At 43.0% G+C, this 16,815-nt stretch overlaps 2 protein-coding genes across 4 annotated transcripts; one reads left to right on the forward strand and one right to left on the reverse strand.

Annotated features, from left to right (window-relative positions):
• Positions 1-1,028: 1,028 nt before the first annotated feature.
• Positions 1,029-3,823, reverse strand: LOC308145571 (histone acetyltransferase p300-like; the record flags this gene model as incomplete). Its single annotated transcript, XM_080517036.1, has 2 exons — positions 1,029-1,759; positions 3,730-3,823. 2 exons carry the CDS (start codon positions 3,821-3,823, stop codon positions 1,029-1,031), a joined length of 825 nt encoding a protein of 274 aa, XP_080373162.1.
• A 4,090-nt stretch (positions 3,824-7,913) lies between these two features.
• Positions 7,914-16,564, forward strand: l3mbtl2 (L3MBTL histone methyl-lysine binding protein 2). Of its 3 annotated transcripts, none has more exons than XM_080517399.1 (18): positions 7,914-8,031; positions 9,073-9,591; positions 9,705-9,807; positions 9,923-10,056; positions 11,038-11,113; positions 11,518-11,594; positions 11,698-11,815; positions 11,950-12,084; positions 12,417-12,505; positions 12,615-12,861; positions 13,283-13,350; positions 14,263-14,367; positions 14,491-14,635; positions 14,751-14,833; positions 14,922-15,156; positions 15,729-15,791; positions 15,890-16,039; positions 16,136-16,564. In XM_080517399.1, exons 2-18 carry the CDS (start codon positions 9,244-9,246, stop codon positions 16,384-16,386), a joined length of 2,427 nt encoding a protein of 808 aa, XP_080373525.1. In that variant the 5' UTR covers positions 7,914-8,031; positions 9,073-9,243; the 3' UTR covers positions 16,387-16,564. The 3 variants fall into 3 exon arrangements, with proteins under 3 accessions (XP_080373525.1, XP_080373526.1, XP_080373527.1); XM_080517400.1 differs by having other exon boundaries at positions 13,286-13,350; XM_080517401.1 differs by lacking the exon at positions 16,136-16,564 and having other exon boundaries at positions 15,729-15,795; positions 15,895-16,033.
• Positions 16,565-16,815: the final 251 nt, after the last annotated feature.

The following is a 16,815-nucleotide window of genomic DNA, read 5'->3' on the forward strand; positions in this document are numbered from 1 at the left end:
AGAATGATGAATGATGTGATCTACAACATATTTTTTTAATGAACATTTCACTGATGGGACAGTACCCAAGATGTAAACAAACATTGTTAAATTATAATATTCCATAAAATTGTAAATATTCACTGTTAAATGGGCAGTTTGTACATACATCCACACACCATAAAACAGATCAAGAGAGGGATGCGTCTACTTCTAAAAGAACATCGGACGATATGTCATTTCCGTTTTGACCTTCTGCTACTCAACCCCAATTATATTGCTAACAACTGAAAACTAATTTCATATAATTAATTAATGACACAATTTATACAAGCATTACCGTCGTCCATAGTGGCTAACAAATTGCCTAAAACATCTCAAACTCCAATAAAGGAACAATTAGACCGTCTTCTTTTTTAATTACTCTTATTTACTAATCAGTACCCATCAATATCCTTTTCTCACAAATTCCTGCTTAGTTTTATTTGCTTCACCAATAACTTAACCTGAAGGTCCTCTCACTGCGTTGGATCTCAGATTAAATCAAACATCAGTATCTCTACTGCATCCAGTCAGCGGCAGCCTGCCACTGCAACATTTTACTGTCACTCCCGAGGGACTGTCAATCACAAACAGAGCCTTTTTCTGCCACCCCAACTCCAATACTGAGCATTCAGAGCATTACTCGTGATTGTAACAATACAGACATAATGTACAGTCATGCACCAAAAGCAACATTGTGTTGTGGTTTAAACTTTTAAAAGCACATGTAAAAAAAAAAAGTTGTCAAGAACTACACCAAATAATCCTTTGACTTTATAACAATTGACAAAATTGTTTTACTTTTCTTTTTTTTTTTTTTTAGTTAAAATTTCTGTGTACTTGAGTACACTTTGAGAATTGACTGGCAGATAAAATAACACTGATTTGGCACCATAATTGTTTTTTTTTCATTACGTATTGCATTCACAACCTTCTTCCTCTCCAAATCCATCACCTTTAAATTAAACAAAACAAAAACAAAAAAAATTCATATTAAGCAGTAAAAATCACAATCTTTGAATAGCGGGCAGAGTCTCTACCTTGTTCATCGCTCCAGGTTGCTGGCCTCTCATCCCGCCCTGGCCCACTGCCCCCTGCTGCTGGAGGGTCTCAGCCAACAGGTTGCCGCTGCCGGCTATCCCTTGATTTCCGAAGCCCATCCTGGGGGAGCCGTTCATCACCTGGTTCCCAATCATGCCGGGTTGCTGCTGTCCATTGCTGCCTTTCTGCTGTGCTCCCATCATGGCTCTATTCATATTCCCCATCATCCCGGCTGCGGCATTCTGTTGTTGCTGCATCATGTTGGCCTGCTGCTGAGGGGAGAGGTGCTGCTGCCCCTGGCCCATCATCTGCTGAGGCCCCTGACCAGGGGATGCCTTCATGTTTGCCAAGTGTTGCCCCATGGCGGTGGGGCCCCCCGGACTGCCCATCGCTCCTTGGTGTCCTTGTTGAGTCGAGGTGGTTGCCCCTGAACGCAAAAGCTCAGACAACTGCTTGTGCTTGGCCACCGCATCCTGGCCCCCGCCGACAGCTCCGGGACCCCCACCGGGGCCTGGGCCAAGCCCAAGACCCATTCCTCCTGACCCTCCATTTCCCCCTCCAGGACCCAACACCGCAGGTCCTCCACCCAGAGTCGTGTGTAACTGGTTAAGGTCCCCTCCGTTGACCAGACCTGGTTCACTGGAGTTGATGAGCTCGTCTGGGAGGTCATGCTCCAAGTCAAACAGCGAGCCAAAATCTGAAATGAAGAAGTGGGAAGTTTAGAGGGGAGCAGACTGAGAGATGGGAGACAAAACTGGAAATCCGGCTTTTTTGCATGCTATTAACCGATAATTGATAAAAAGCTTTTTGGAGGAGTATGGACAATCTTCCACCATCAGAAAATGAATGAACATGTCATGAAGCACAAGACAACCGAGCAATAAACCGGAGGTGATCATAAAGACAGGTTCACATAAAAGAAAAAGTGACAAATGGACCATTTTGTGGCAGAGGTGTCACAAAATGGAGCTAAGTCACTCTAGATGCACTCTCTCTGTGGCAGCTTGTTTCTGCTCAGTTCTACGGCAAACAAGTAAAATAGGCACGGTGGATGTCAACGCAATGAAGCACACCCGTTCAACTCACTCCCTCAGATCATGGTTGAATATACTACGTTCATCAGGTTTTCAAACACAGAAAGAAACCACATTGTGTCTAGCTAACCCAGTCAACGTTAAGGCATCATGTATTACTGAAATGGTAAGTCAGCGCTTGTCCTGTTATAAATGGCTGTCATGCAATAGTGGAAGGAAGTACAGTGTGTAGCTAACTTTCAAAGTTTATGTGCAACATATCTACTGCTTAAGTGCTCTCATGTGGTTGAAATTGTTACACTATCTTCAGTTACATGACCACATGTTTCAGGCTGAGACATTCAAATGGCCCAAAATGACCGATTAACAATTACTTGTTGATTCCTTACATACTTCATGCTTCATTGTTGATATTACAATGATAAATCATTTTCTGTAACAAAAACAATCATGCAGTTTCACCTTTAATGTGGGGAAAAATCTTTTTGCAGAGAGAATCATTTCCAGATCTAACAACGTATCAAACAACACATGCAATTCCATCATCCGATGCTTTGTTTTTTTTAAATGCCATGTAATAAACACGCTGCACGGCAAAAAAAACAACAACCCAAATAGCAGTCTGGAGATGATGCATTTAAAAGCATGCTCGTGTGCCGATGGCTTGCACGACAGCACTGCACTGATCCGTGAAATATTTCGCGCAAGGTAACGAAAACGCGAGCATCGTCTGGAGGACCTGTGCGTCCCCTTTCCGCAGCCGATAGGCGAGCGGACCGCATAGGGATGCAGGTTAGCCGTTTAGTGTCGAAAAACGATTTCGAGTGCACGACGAAGTGACGAAACCGGGGAGACTGTTTCGTGTTTGGTGGCTATAGCATAAACTCCCTCCCCGGTTGGGTCGCATCGCGGCGGCGGCTGGGCATGGCGCTGTCCATGCTCCCACAGCTCGGCTTCTCCAGCTGCTGCCACACGCCATCCACGAGAAACAGGGGAAGAAAAAAAAAAAAAAAAAACACACACACACACACGCAACATAGCAACAATGGCAATTTGCGCTTAACGATCAGTCAAAGCAGAGGGCCTAGATTTAGGCTAACTGCATCGCTATCGTCAATAACGCCATAACGCTGGGTAGGAAAAGGGTCCGAGTTATGATGGGGCAAAACAAGCTCGCCTCAGACACTGGAAGCCTTTTAAAAACCTCCAGCACGGGAATGACGGCGTCTGTAAACCCAATGGCAACTTGAGAGGGGTGTGGGGGAAAACCAAAAACTTTGTCTCAAGTTGGACGCGACAATTGGCACACAATGACGGCCGTGGCCATTCGACACGGGACCGTCAAGCGGCGGAGCCGCAGTCGGTTTTGACGAGCTTTTCACCCGAGCGAGCTAACGCGGCTAACCTCCGGCTAAAATGGCTGTTAGCATCGGGAGCTAGCTGCGGAGCGCTCCTGCACGTCCGACACACACACACACTCACCGTGCGAGCGAGCTAGCCTTAGCAAGCTACGACAAAAACACAAGGAGTAATCCCGCCGTCTCCGCTCCCCGATAAGTAAACGCGAGTCGCCGAAAAACCACAAAATTAACAAATAACACGGTAACCAACGCCATCCGGGGGCAATACTCACCGTTTCCATCGCTGGCGGAGGCGGAAAGTGCCGGAGAGGAGAGTTTAGGCCTCTTGGCTGAAGGCGGGCCAGAGTCCAGAACGTTCTCGGCCATATTTTTTTCGAAATAAAAATATATAAAGTATCCACAATTGCCGCCGCTTTCACGCCCTCAGAAGCTCATTCCGTCTCGTTTCCAATATTGCGACTTTTCCCCCTCCTTTTGGGGGACTAAGAGGGGGAAAGTCCCGTGTGCGAATTACTCCTCTTTCCCTGGGTTCGCCTCTCGATTTCAGCCTCGGCGTATATCAACCCCCCTCCCTCCCTCGTCGGATTTTTTGTTCTTTATAAATTTCTGCCAGCGGAGGAGGAGGGGGTCGGCGAAAGTAAAAGAGGGAGACACACGCATCGGCTTCCCCTCTCAACTTATGGTGCCTCTTTGGATGTAGATAAACTGTCTCCGGCTCCCTCTCCCATGGCTGCATCCGTCATTTCAGCCTCCTTTCCAGCGGAGTCTGGAGGAAGATAATGTCGGGCAGAAAAGGCTCGTTTGCCTGCGAAGTGACGGCGGTGCTGCTGGTGGCAGCGGGCGAGGATAAAGGGATGCAAAAAAAAAAAAAATTTACAAATTCACAAATAAACTGAAAGAATGGGGGGGAAAAGTACAGTTTCATTGGTTGATGGAGATATTTTTTTCCCGGGCTGTGCATTTGTAAGAACTAAATCCAAAGTTCATCCTCTTCGGTTTGAGGGGATTCACTTGCAAAAATAAAATAGAAATTACAATTTGGATAATGCTACTGTGTTGTCTGTAATACAACCAGTCAATTTTATTTTTAGCACGTTTTGCAGAAAAGCTCAATGACAAACTTTTGGTAGAAGTTGATTCTTCTTAGTCTTCCTTGTGACAACCTGAAGCACAAATCTATAAAACTTCAATCACACAGCAAAATGACCGATTTCTTGGGAAGGTTGTGACTTTGCATGTTCTCAACATTTTTCTTGATTCAGGCTCAGTTTGCAGGTATCATAGACGTTTCTTACTGGGACATAGATAACCTCCATGGAAAGTTTTTCGATTGAGCTCACTCTTACTGTTAAATGGATTTCACTTACATAGCGATTCTCCACTCTTTGAGCAACCTCCAAGGCTGGGGTGTGTTTCAACATTCTTCATTTTGAATCCACAACTTAAAAGGAAAGCTCAGTCTATCCTAACAGACTCAACTCATCCTCTTAATCAGGAGTGTAAGGTTGCTCCCCTCCAGCCTTCATCTGACAGTACCCCAGGCCAGAGAAAAACAGGCATATAAGTTCTCCTTTGTGCTCCGTCTGAGTTATAAATGCAGAGAAGGGTAGGAAATAATGCAGCATTTTTGCTGCTGTTTATCACACCGTGATGCACTTCATCCTCTTTGCTGCTGTATTATATTTTATTTGTCCTGTCTTGATGCTGCTGACTGACTTTTGCACTAAACTACACCTGACTAAAAGACCAAGATTGCTTCTATTGCCCATGTCTATTTTACATTTGTGCGATGTTACTATTTTGCTGTGTTTTTACATTCTATGACTCCTGCACAACAAATCACCCTAAAAGGGACAAATAATAAAGTTGACGTTTGAAGGCACGTTACACTGTCAGTCACATTCACCCATTCACACACACATTCTCATACACACCAATGGAGGAGGCTGCCACGCAAAACAACTCAATCCATCCATGGGGAGCAATCTGAGGTTCAGTGTCTCACTCAGGGACAGGGGGAGTTGGGAGAATCAAATGTGCCACATTCCTATTGAGAGACAACCACTCTACCTATATCAAAATCTCTAAAATTCAATCAAAACAGCATCAAAGATTTACATTTTCTGAGGAAGGTTGTGACTTTGCATGTTTTGGTGTGTGGGAGGAGAATATCTAGGACCACACTAGCAGAACATGCAAACTCCACAATGAGAACTAACCATTTTACCCTGCAGCCATAAAAACTCTCTCAAAAAGGCCAAATCCTTCTTTTAAAGAATGCCAGCGTTATATGTCATCGATATTGAATGTATTTGTGTAAGATGTGTTCTACTTACACTCTCAATAGGGTTTCTTCCCTGATTCCCTCAAACACAGAAATATTTCACGGGGGAAAATACTAAAAATGTATATTTAAGTGCAAAGGACACACTACGCACTTTAAATTCACAAATGTTAAATCTCCCAGGCTGTTCTTATAAAACTTTAGTCATGCTGTGAGGTATTGACTATGCAGTCTGTGAGTTGTTTTTTTGTTATTGTTGAGGCGCAGAGTAAATGTATGATTAAAATGTCTAAAACTTTGCAAAACTATAAAGCCGTTTATAATGACACCTTCATTTGCAAAACACAGTGAAACGTCAGAAAAACATCTATTATAACTGTTGTATTATGAATGTTTTTACAAATTCACCCAGACATCAGCGCTTTGACGTTTTCATGGCATCAACGATATCTCTGCTCAGGTCTCAGTGTTGTGTCGTGTTCACTACTTGGTGGTTTGGCAGGCCAGATTGGAGCATCTTGAGGGCCAGTCTTGACCCACAGGCCTTATGTTTGACACCTCTGCATCAAATCACAATAATCAATCACACCGTGTCATAAAAAAAGCTTGGTTTTGGTTGATGACAATCATAATGGCTTCCGGCCTTCCAGCATGTGGACCAAAAGAGAGATGTCACAATTTAGCCAGTCTAGACACTGTGCTTGAAAACCATGATGGCAATCTGGGTGTAGCAAATGTCTTTCTTTGCAGTATTCTGTTGATTATTTCATGCTAAATGTGTGGATTGTAGACCATGTGTTTCCTCAAAACCTAAAAGACTAAAAATCCAAATAGAGCTGCAAAAATTATTGGAGAACATTTTTCCGTATTCTGTCCTATACAGTCCTGACTCTGGGCAAATCGATACACCTTGGATAGGTTGTCATTTGAGCATCAACATCAAAGATTTTCAGCCATATTCTTGCAACTACAGCCAAATCAATGTTGCTTGTCAACCTAACAATCATGCCTTTATGGTCTAAGAGGATGCTGGTGTACCAAGAGAAAATCAGTTCAGGATCTTGGAGAATATGCAAATGCCAATTTTTTTTTAAGCAAAAATGCTTACCACTGCTTAAAGTCAGTTCCTATTTTTTTGAGATTTCAGTTTTGTTTTGCTGCAGGCATTCCGCACGTTGATTGCATCATTATTATTTACTCTTGTCTTTCATCAATCAATCAATCAATCAATCAATCAATCAATCAATCCATCCATCCATCCATCCATCCATCCATCCATCCATCCATCCATCCATCCATCCATCCATTCCGACTGGATTTGTGGGAACCTTGTGCAAATGGTAGTTCCATCCGTGGCAGTTCACCTGTTATTAATTACAGTTTATTGCTGTTATTATACATTACTCTTTTTATTAGAGCATGTGGGTTGTCCTCATTAAATCCCCCATGATCATTGTGTCATCACGTTTTAAAGTCAAAAAGAGGCACCTGAAAGGAATGTTAGAATATCACTGAAAGAAAAAAGACTAATAAGCATTTAGAAAAGCATATACTATGTTTAAAGATGACCGGTTATTCATTATTGGAAAAAAAACAATAAAATAACATATCATAATTCAGTTTTGTTTCTATAGCGGCACATATCACCCAGTCATCTTACAACACTTTTCCAGAGGAAAAACTCAATAATTCTACATGAGCAAGAATACGCAATGAGAGGGAAAGGAAAACAAACACTAAATTTTCACTGGATGAATCCTACAGAACAAGACTCAGAGGCGATGACTTTCTGCAGAATCGGACTCATAAGTGATGCTTTCTCCTGTTTCAATTAGAGTTAGGGGATAGAAGCAGAGAGAAAAAGACACAGATCCACTCACACAAGGCTCGGACCACAAAATTGGAAGTTGCTTTTACTTTTTATACACCAAATATTTGTAGCAAACTCCATGAAAACTGCAGGATAGATCCAACCAATTTGTGCCTGCTGTTGTGTTGTGGCATTTGCTGTTGCGTTGCACTTCATTTAGTCAATTAATCTGATGAATTTATGTCGCACTTAAACATTTCTAACTTTGTATTTGGAGAAATTTGGGGAATTTGTGGGATAATCGTTGGATTTCGACTAAAACTACAACTCCCAGCATGCAGTGCGTGGGAAGGTGACGTCTAAGAAAAGTGACCACCGGTTCTCCGGAGTGAGGGAGCTTGAAGACAGAACTCTAACGATTAATAGCTCATAATTCACTTCTAAAACACTCCACTGAGCGCTTGCTCACCATCGACGTCTGTAAGTAGCTGTTTTAAGCTAATAACCATCCATCTGATGCTTTATAACAAGACAAACGTGGAGTTACACCATTTAGCGTGCATGCAGTTACCAAGCGAGTCACATTGACATGTTTTAAGTTAAAAACAGAAAAACGGAACAATTTAAATCTTGCCATGTTCGTGTTAGACATGCTGCAATGTGCAAATTCAGGTAGCATATCTTGAATTTTTTTCTAGCTCGTCAATTTCTCTTGTATGTCATTGTTTATTGTTCTCACATGGAGTGTAAACAAATACAAATAAGTCCTTGTAAAGAAAGAAACACTACATCTTGGAGGCATGTTCAGACGAGGTCAGGATGAAGTGAAGAGAAAGAACGGTTCTGTGTGTGTGTGTGTGTGTGTGTGTGTGTGTGTGTGTGTGTGTGTGTGTGTGTGTGTCAGAGCTGATCCCATCGCCCACACTCACATTTACCAGAAATGTAGTTTTTGAGCTGCTGACAAAACTCACACATGCACATGTCCAACATACAAACTCCAAACCAGAAAGAAAAATCCCAATCACGGCCTCGAACTACAAATATTTTTGCCGTGAAGCGAGACTGCCAACCACTGTCTCACTGCCAGTGGAAAGATTCATAATTTCTTTCTGTGTGGAGTTTGCATGTTCTCCCAGCACATCTATGCATTTCCTCCAAATACTCCGGTCACCTTCCACAGTCTCAAAACAAGCATTCATGGTTAAATGGTAACTTGTACATGGCCTGTAGGTATGATTATGAGTGTGTGTGGTTGTCTGTCTGTCTCTGTGTGTGTGAGTTTGCCCTGTGATAGAGCCGTGTCTGTTCAGTGTGTAACCCGCATTCACTCTGAATATGACAAAAACTATCAATGGATGGACCATATAAATTGGGTTATGTAAAGACCGTAATACAGCATTAAAGAAAGTTCATCCCCACAACTTTGTCCTCGTCGCAAAGTATTTCAAATACTGTATACTCTGAGTTGTCGAAATGTTTCAACCTCTTTTTTTTATTTACACTTAACTCTCTCCTTTGCAGAGCTCAACCCTTAAAGACACACCTCGCGATGGAATGATGTGTTGAAAGCACATTATACTCATAAAGTGAAGGAGACAGTCTGTCTTTGTACTCTTGGGCTTATCTGCTGCAGCCACCACACCAACGACAACCCCTGAGGATCTGACGGTCCTCTCATGAGCACGGCTCAGCATGCCCTACCACTGTGTGGCCTACGGATGCGGCAAGACTGCGGAAGACGGCGTGACGCTGTTCAAATTCCCAAAAGACACCGACGAGTTCCGCAAATGGGAGAAACAGGTGCAGCGCACCCGCGTCCACTGGGTGGCCACGCCGAACTCTCACCTTTGCAGCGAGCATTTTGGCAAGGAGTACTTTGAATCCAGAGCACCCTCGGTGCTCAAGCTGAAGCCAGGAGCCGCCCCGACGGTGTTCGTGCGTCCACACTGCTCCAGCTGCAACGGGGTGGGCTGCAGCAGCTGCCTGCCTGCCATCCAGCACCGGAGCATTGCGGCTGTGTCAAGAGAGTGCAACTCCCCCGTGAGTCGCTGATATTGTGGTTCGAGATGGGCTCTTGCTCCTGAAGTCGTGAGAATTCCAAAAGATAGATGTGCTGTTGAATCCTTCTCTTTGATGCCTTCTGTTTCCGTTAGCAGGAGGACGACAGTGCAAAGATCCCACCGATTCCCATTATTGTCAGCAAAGGCAACCAAAAACATTTCACAAGAGGCAAACCACAACGAAGCGATCAACCAGGTAAGGGTTATTACTATTATTTGCAGAATAGAGCAAATTTGTTTTTTTTTGCACGTTTAGAATGTGTTTTAACCATAAAATGAATTGAAATTCCTAACTTTAAATATCTCTACAGTGGTGTGTGAGAGGTGTGGGAAAACCGGCACCGTTGGCACTTTCCTCTCAAAGTCGAAACGTTTCTGCAATATATCCTGCGCTCGCTCCTATTCCTCAAACTCCAAGAAGTCCAACATTCTGGCTCGTTTAAAGGTGAGAAAATGCTTTTATAATTTTGTTTTTAAACAGACTCCACTGAGCCAGTTGGTAGTTGTTCAGCCTTACAACACTTATAACAATTTAACGTACTCCTTTTGTGACGATTGACCATATGCCTACTTGAGGAACTCCCTGTATGTCTACATAAAGACGTCATAATCTCTCAAATGCCAGTTAAATACAAGTATGACTTCCCCACAGCTGAACGTTCTCAAATTGCATGTCAACCAACACGTTCAAATCAGTGGTCGCTTGTGACCAACGTGGTGCTTTTCTGTTTACATCAACTGTGTTCACTGGATCCTTGTCTGACAGAAATTCAGCAAAAAAAAAGTAACTTTCCTTGGTTTGATGAAGACACTGTTGGAACACAACTACCTGCATAAGGGAGATGGTCTGATGGCTGTCAAGGGGTTTCTTAATGAAAGGGAGGTGCAGGAGGCCTCAAAAGTAAATATTCCCCCCTGTTGCTTGGTCCAGCAGACGGACAACAGCGGCAGATGTCACCACAACTAAAAACATAGCTGCTCGCCAAGTTCACATAGAAAGGGCCATCACTGAAATAGCGACATTCAAAATTGTATCTGGCAGAATTCCCAATGTCAGGTTGACTTAAATAGCCCAGAAAACAAGTTTTACACTACAAATGTCCCCGAGTTCCATGAAGGTGGTCGTTGAACGCTATTGGGTCGTTTGTGCTTGGGGGGGTGGGACTTGGCAAAAGATCCATTAGGAGTAAAGAAAGAAGTAGACCTCCCTGTACTCAATCCCGCGACTTCACCTTTTGTATACAACAAAGAGAAACAATAAAACTGACATGCATACATAAAGATGGGTTAATTAACCCAGAAAGTGTTGTTTTTGTGTGTGTGTTAAGAGTGAAACTGCTTCATGTCCCCTTTTTTCACTACCATCCTCAATGTCTGTTTGTTCTGCTTCTAATGAACTTTTAATCTCTTGTTTTTGTCACTTCAGGCAAAGCCGCTTGCCACAAATGCTATTTTGCAGAAAAGGGTTAACAAAGATGGTCCGAGCTCAGCAGGGGTGGACGGTAAGTCAGTGACTCACACACACAGTTTGTTGGTTTCCTTTAACTGATTAATTGTCTTTGGGGTTTTTCTCAAACATATGCTATGTTCAATGATTAAGAAAAGTTTAAGACCTTGAATTTCTCTATGCATTTTAAATGAGAATGGTAATTCTAAGTATTCATCTTTCAACAGGGCAAAAGGTTTAGCCCACAGCCCTAAACTAAACATCACCAAAACACACCACAATGTGCCAAGTCAGCACATTTGGTGCTCACTTGTATTAGCCTGATAGCAGCCAGTTTATTTAAATCTGAGCAGGACAACAGGAAAACAGGACATTCACAGTTCTAACAGCTTACGTACATTTCATAAAGGGACATTCTTGCTTTTTTTTTGTATGACGACTCTTGCCTTCACTCCACAGCGTCGACTGTCTTTGACTGGGGCCCGTACTTGGAGAGAGAAACCTCTGTTGCTGCGTCCGTCTCCTGCTTCAGACACGTGAGTACCGTTTTTGGGACGTCAGAACTGTGCGAAACAGACGAGACACTTCACAGTGAAAGACCAAACCCAGACGGAACATTTCCCACCCCGTCCGGTGCAGGCTCCGCTGTGTCTCCACTGGGACGACATCACCTTGGGGATGAAAGTGGAGGTCCTGAACACCAATGCAGTCCTTCCCAGTAAAGTCTATTGGATCGCGACAGTCATCCAGATTGCCGGTGGGTTTATTTTAGTCCTTCGTCGCGCCGCAAGTTGGCTTTTGTGGAACTTGTGCACTTTACTGATGACTTGTCCAAATGTACCATCGAGTAACCCCCCCCCCCCCCCCCCCCCCCCTTGGCCTCGACTCCAGGGTATAAAGCCCTGTTGAGATACGAGGGCTTCGAGCACGACAGCAGCCACGACTTCTGGTGCAGCCTCGTTTCAGGAGAGCTCAAGCCAATCGGCTGGTGTGCGATGACGAGCAAACTGTTGGTGCCGCCACAAGGTGAGGAGCGTCCCAAATATAACACCTCCGCAAGAATAAAGGGTTATTAAACGCGCTGTAACTTACAGCCGAAGAGTTGATGGTTCACCTTTTCCCGTTCCAGCAGCAACTGCAGATAACGCAGAAATTCCTGTAATCACTCATCAAAGTTAACAAATCCAGGGGCAGGTATAGGTTAAACTTTGTAGTTTTATGACAAAAATTAAAAGAAAATTTTGCTAATGTTAAACTGGTCTAAACTATAGGAATTATTTCTGACTTGGCTTCACACAAACTTTAAATAAACTGTGACTGACTTTCGTTGCCTGGACGTTTCCTAATTGTGACTCCAGGTGTGACGCAGAACATCCCGGACTGGAAAGAATATCTAATGAAGAAGCTGACGGGGGCCACCACTCTCCCCGTCGACTTCTACCTGAAGGTAGACTTATTTATGAGTTGCTCGTGTAGTTAAGTGAATAAAATACCTCTGTCGTCTGCAATAATGGATTGCTGTGTGCCGCGTCTCCCTCCATCTTCGCTGTTCCCAGTTTGCGAACGACCTGAAAAGCCCAATCAAAGCAAGCACCCACGTGGAGGTGGTGGACCCCAAACACGTCAGCCACACCCGCCTGGCTGTCATAGACTCGGTCGTTGCCGGTCGTCTGAGGCTGTTGTTCACGGACAAAAGTGACGCCAGCGAGGACGCGCCCTTCGATTTCTGGTGCCACGCCGGCAGTCCGCTTCTGCACCCAGTGGGCTGGTCCAGAAAAGTGGGGCATGACATAAAAACACCCGGTAGGTTGTATAGTTCAAACTGAAACGTTCTAATGTTGTGCCATTTAAAGAACTGCGTTTATAACGCAACTCATTTGTGACTTGAATCATGCACCACCAGGGGGCACTGTTAAATTGGACCATCAATAATCCGTCATTACCTGTATCTGATAGATTTTAGTCCCATTCTGCTGTATAGCTGTTATATTTTGGCCTGTAAGTTTCTTCTTAATATAACTCGTATATCCCGCCAACAGTGCATCTTATATTCTGGGGTTGAAACTGTGTATTCTACATAAACCAGTCTCCACATTAAATATTTGATTTCAGACAAATATTTCCTGTTAAAATGTATTTTAGTTAATCATTTTCTTCACTTCTAAACGTGCATTATGTCGTGTTTGAATAAAGGTTGTACCTCATTGTGCTTTTCTTCTTCCAGCAGGCCGCACGGAGAATTCCTCCAGCTTAAAGAATAACTTGAACTATGAGTCAACCCTCTTCAAACAGGTCAGGAATAATTTTAATTTTAATATTGTCTTCCGGTTGTCAGCCTGCTGAAACAACCCACTCAGTGGTTCTCAAAGTGAGGGTGAGGCATCCTGTAGGGGGCACCAGAGAGCTCCAGAGAAAACAGCTGGATTCTGACATGCTTTGCTTTTCTACTTCAAATCTTTTTCTTTCAGTATTCTTTTTCATTATTTAATGTGTTCACTGGAGTTGTGCTGTGATTTATAGATGAGATTAGACTGAACTTGATGTCGCTACACCTGCCGAAAACAAACGGCCATCAATAACAATAACATGTTTTTTTATCCAAAATAGTAAATCGAGATGTTCTTTTTTTTTTTATATATATCTATATATATACGGCATACCTATAAAATAGGACCATGTGTACTTGGACAAAGGTGCATGCATTTATGTCGGGTTAATTTTAACCATAAAACGGCTGCTGTTAGTCCTGCAACCACCCACGGGCATTTTAATGCTTTCTAATGCATTTTAATAAACACTCAGTGGATTTGACACTTTCGCACAGCATTCAAACATGTAGACAAACATCAATCGGCACAATTTTCATTCGCAAAAAGGGATTGATTGATTTTTCAAATACCTAAAGCTGAAAGAATCTCTGGGTGCCGTAGCATGTAGGCATCTGATGCAAACTGACAAAATTGAAACGGCAGATATTTTCCATATAATTTTACCTGCTTTGAGATCGTTTTGTAAACAGTCAACCACTGTCTCGCTTAGTTGTTTGCTAAATATTGTTCGCTAACGATAATAACCTTACCTCCCACACAGTAGACGTTATCTGCATCGTGGCTTTAAAAGAAGAGTCCGCTCTGTTAATGAATAAAAATGTGAGGTTATTTGAGTATTGTTCGCTCACAACGGTTGATTTGTCGTGATCCACAGCCAAGGATTGTCTACATGGAGAGGAGTTTCTTTGAAGAGGGAATGAAGCTGGAGGCCATTGACCCCCTCAACCTGAGGAGTATCTGTGTGGCCACTGTACACAAGGCAAGAGCTCCTGTTTATTCATCTACGCCTCATTTCATTCTTTGGTGGTGATTTACCACTTTTTGTAAGTTCAAACCTCCATTGTAATTGGGTTTTTTTTTGCTCTTTTCTCCCTCCTCTCAGGTGCTTTTGGATGGTTACCTGCTTGTGGGCATCGACGGCTCCGCAAACAGCAGCTCAGACTGGTTTTGCTACCACGCGTCTTCTTACGCCATCCTTCCAGTGAACTTCTGTAAAAAGAACAACATCCCTCTCACAGTACCCCCTGGTGAGACTTGCACCCATTCCTCTGATGGAGTTTCTTTAGAAGGCTGTAGGAATCACAAAGTGGAAATAAAATGATTCAGATATAAAATTCTCATAAAACGTATGCTTCCTGGCAGGTTACGACCCTCAGACCTTCAGCTGGGACAAATACTTGAGCGAGACAAACTCCAAAGCCGCACCGCCACGACTAATGAACGCCGTAAGACGGAGCGCTTGGTGTGAAATGACACTTTTTCTAAATCCACACACACACGGACGCGAACTCTTAGTGGGCTACTTGTTTCCAGGACTACCCAGGTCATGGATTCTACCCCAACATGAAGCTGGAGGCAGCGGACCTGATGGAGCCGCGCTTGGTGTGCGTGGCCACGGTGAAGCGCTGCGTGTGTCGCCTGCTGCTCATCCACTTCGACGGCTGGGAGGACGAGTACGACCAGTGGGTGGAGCACCAGTCCCCAGACATCTACCCCGTGGGCTGGTGCGAGGCCACAGGCTACCAGCTCCAGCCGCCTCCTGGACTCGGTAATCAATAGCAGCAGACTGTTTTCAGTGGTGGACCTCCACTGAATGTATTTTAAGTGTGCTGAAGACAAAATGAATTATTATTTAAAAAAACCAAAAAACTAGTGTCACAATTAACACAGCTGCAGATTGTATTTAAATATTAACAGATATTTCATAACAAAAGCATTGAATAAGATGAGTTGTGCTTTCTCTTGGATTCACTCTGGTATTAATATTTTATAACTTGAACAACATTAGGAAATCCAGCACTCAACCAAAATCGTTTGTCTTTTTATTCAAGGTTTTTTTGTGTGTAATTATTAGATAAACATACAAAATGCTATGCTTACAAACACGTTATATACAATGCACCTCGCCACCAGGTTTTTTCCAACAGAGCAACATCCCTGCAACAGTGTTATTGTACCATTCATTGATTATACAATTTACATTAAAAAAATGCAGTTGTATACAACTTTATTTGGCAAAAAATGTTTCTTTCCTTTAGTCATTAAATGGCTCAAATTGACTGGATGGGCAGCTCAACATTGTAACGATGACAAAAGTGTTTTGTTTTGTTTCCCCCCCAGTTGTTAGAGCTGAACCAGTGGTGCAGAACAAGAAAACAAAGCCCTTCATGTTTGGGAAAAAGAGTATGTTTTATTTCAGTTCTCTTAATGGGTTTTCATTAATTTTGTGTTTTTCTTGTCTGAGGTTCACATTTACATTGATGATTCTTGGTCTTCCACAGGAAAGAAATACACAAGAAAGAGGGCGTTTCAGGACCTAGCAGCAGATGACACTGATCAGCAGACAAAGCCCCAAAGCAGTGAAACTCTACAAGAATCTCCACCTATAGTTCCTCTCATCCAGCCCAAACCTGAGCCTGAGGAGCATGACAGTATGTGGACCATTCTATTCATTTCACAACTTGCTTCATTCATCGCATTCAAAATGTTGGTTTTGGCGACTTACTTATTAAATTGTCTCTTCGTAGTTTGTGTAGTGAAAGTGAAGGTAGAAGAGGTGGAGATGGAGACCCCTATCCAGCCCCCGAGTAACCTCCAGAGCGTCTCTGGATGTGGACTCAAACAGGAAGGACAGTCCTCAAAGTCAGGGTGGCATTTGGCTGCAGATGAGAAAAGCTCAGAAGAGAAGAAGTTGCAAAGAAAGACTGCAGAAGATGAGAGTAAAGAAGACAACATGACTGGCTGGAGCAGAAGAGAGGAGTGGAAGAAAATACTCTAATAGAAGTTGAAGGAATGAATTGATAAGGATCTGTCTGATTCAAGATGGAAACTGAGCAAGGTTAACAACTAGAGTATTAGTTTGTTCTGTAAATATTGTTTGTTTGAATTTATAACCCGCAAGATGTATTTTGTATTGGCAGACATTGAGTCCTCAGCCTCTGTTAAACCCCTTCTTAAAATGTAATAATTTGGTTTTAATGGAAACCAAAGGGGCATTTTGTCCTTGATGGTGACAAGGACTGGTCTTGCAATACATTAAAAATACTAATGCAATCAAATCAATTTTGTTACTCAACTTTAACGTATTGGAATTTAAAAGGCTGAAAATGTCTTGAGATAATTTTCCATCCATCCATCTTCTCGTGTATCTGTCACTGTCTTGTTCCACATCCCCAGGCAACACATGCTCAATAACATTCAATGTGTG

This window comes from Blennius ocellaris (assembly GCF_963422515.1).
Source record: "Blennius ocellaris genome assembly, chromosome: 21".
Lineage (NCBI taxonomy): Eukaryota > Metazoa > Chordata > Actinopteri > Blenniiformes > Blenniidae > Blennius > Blennius ocellaris.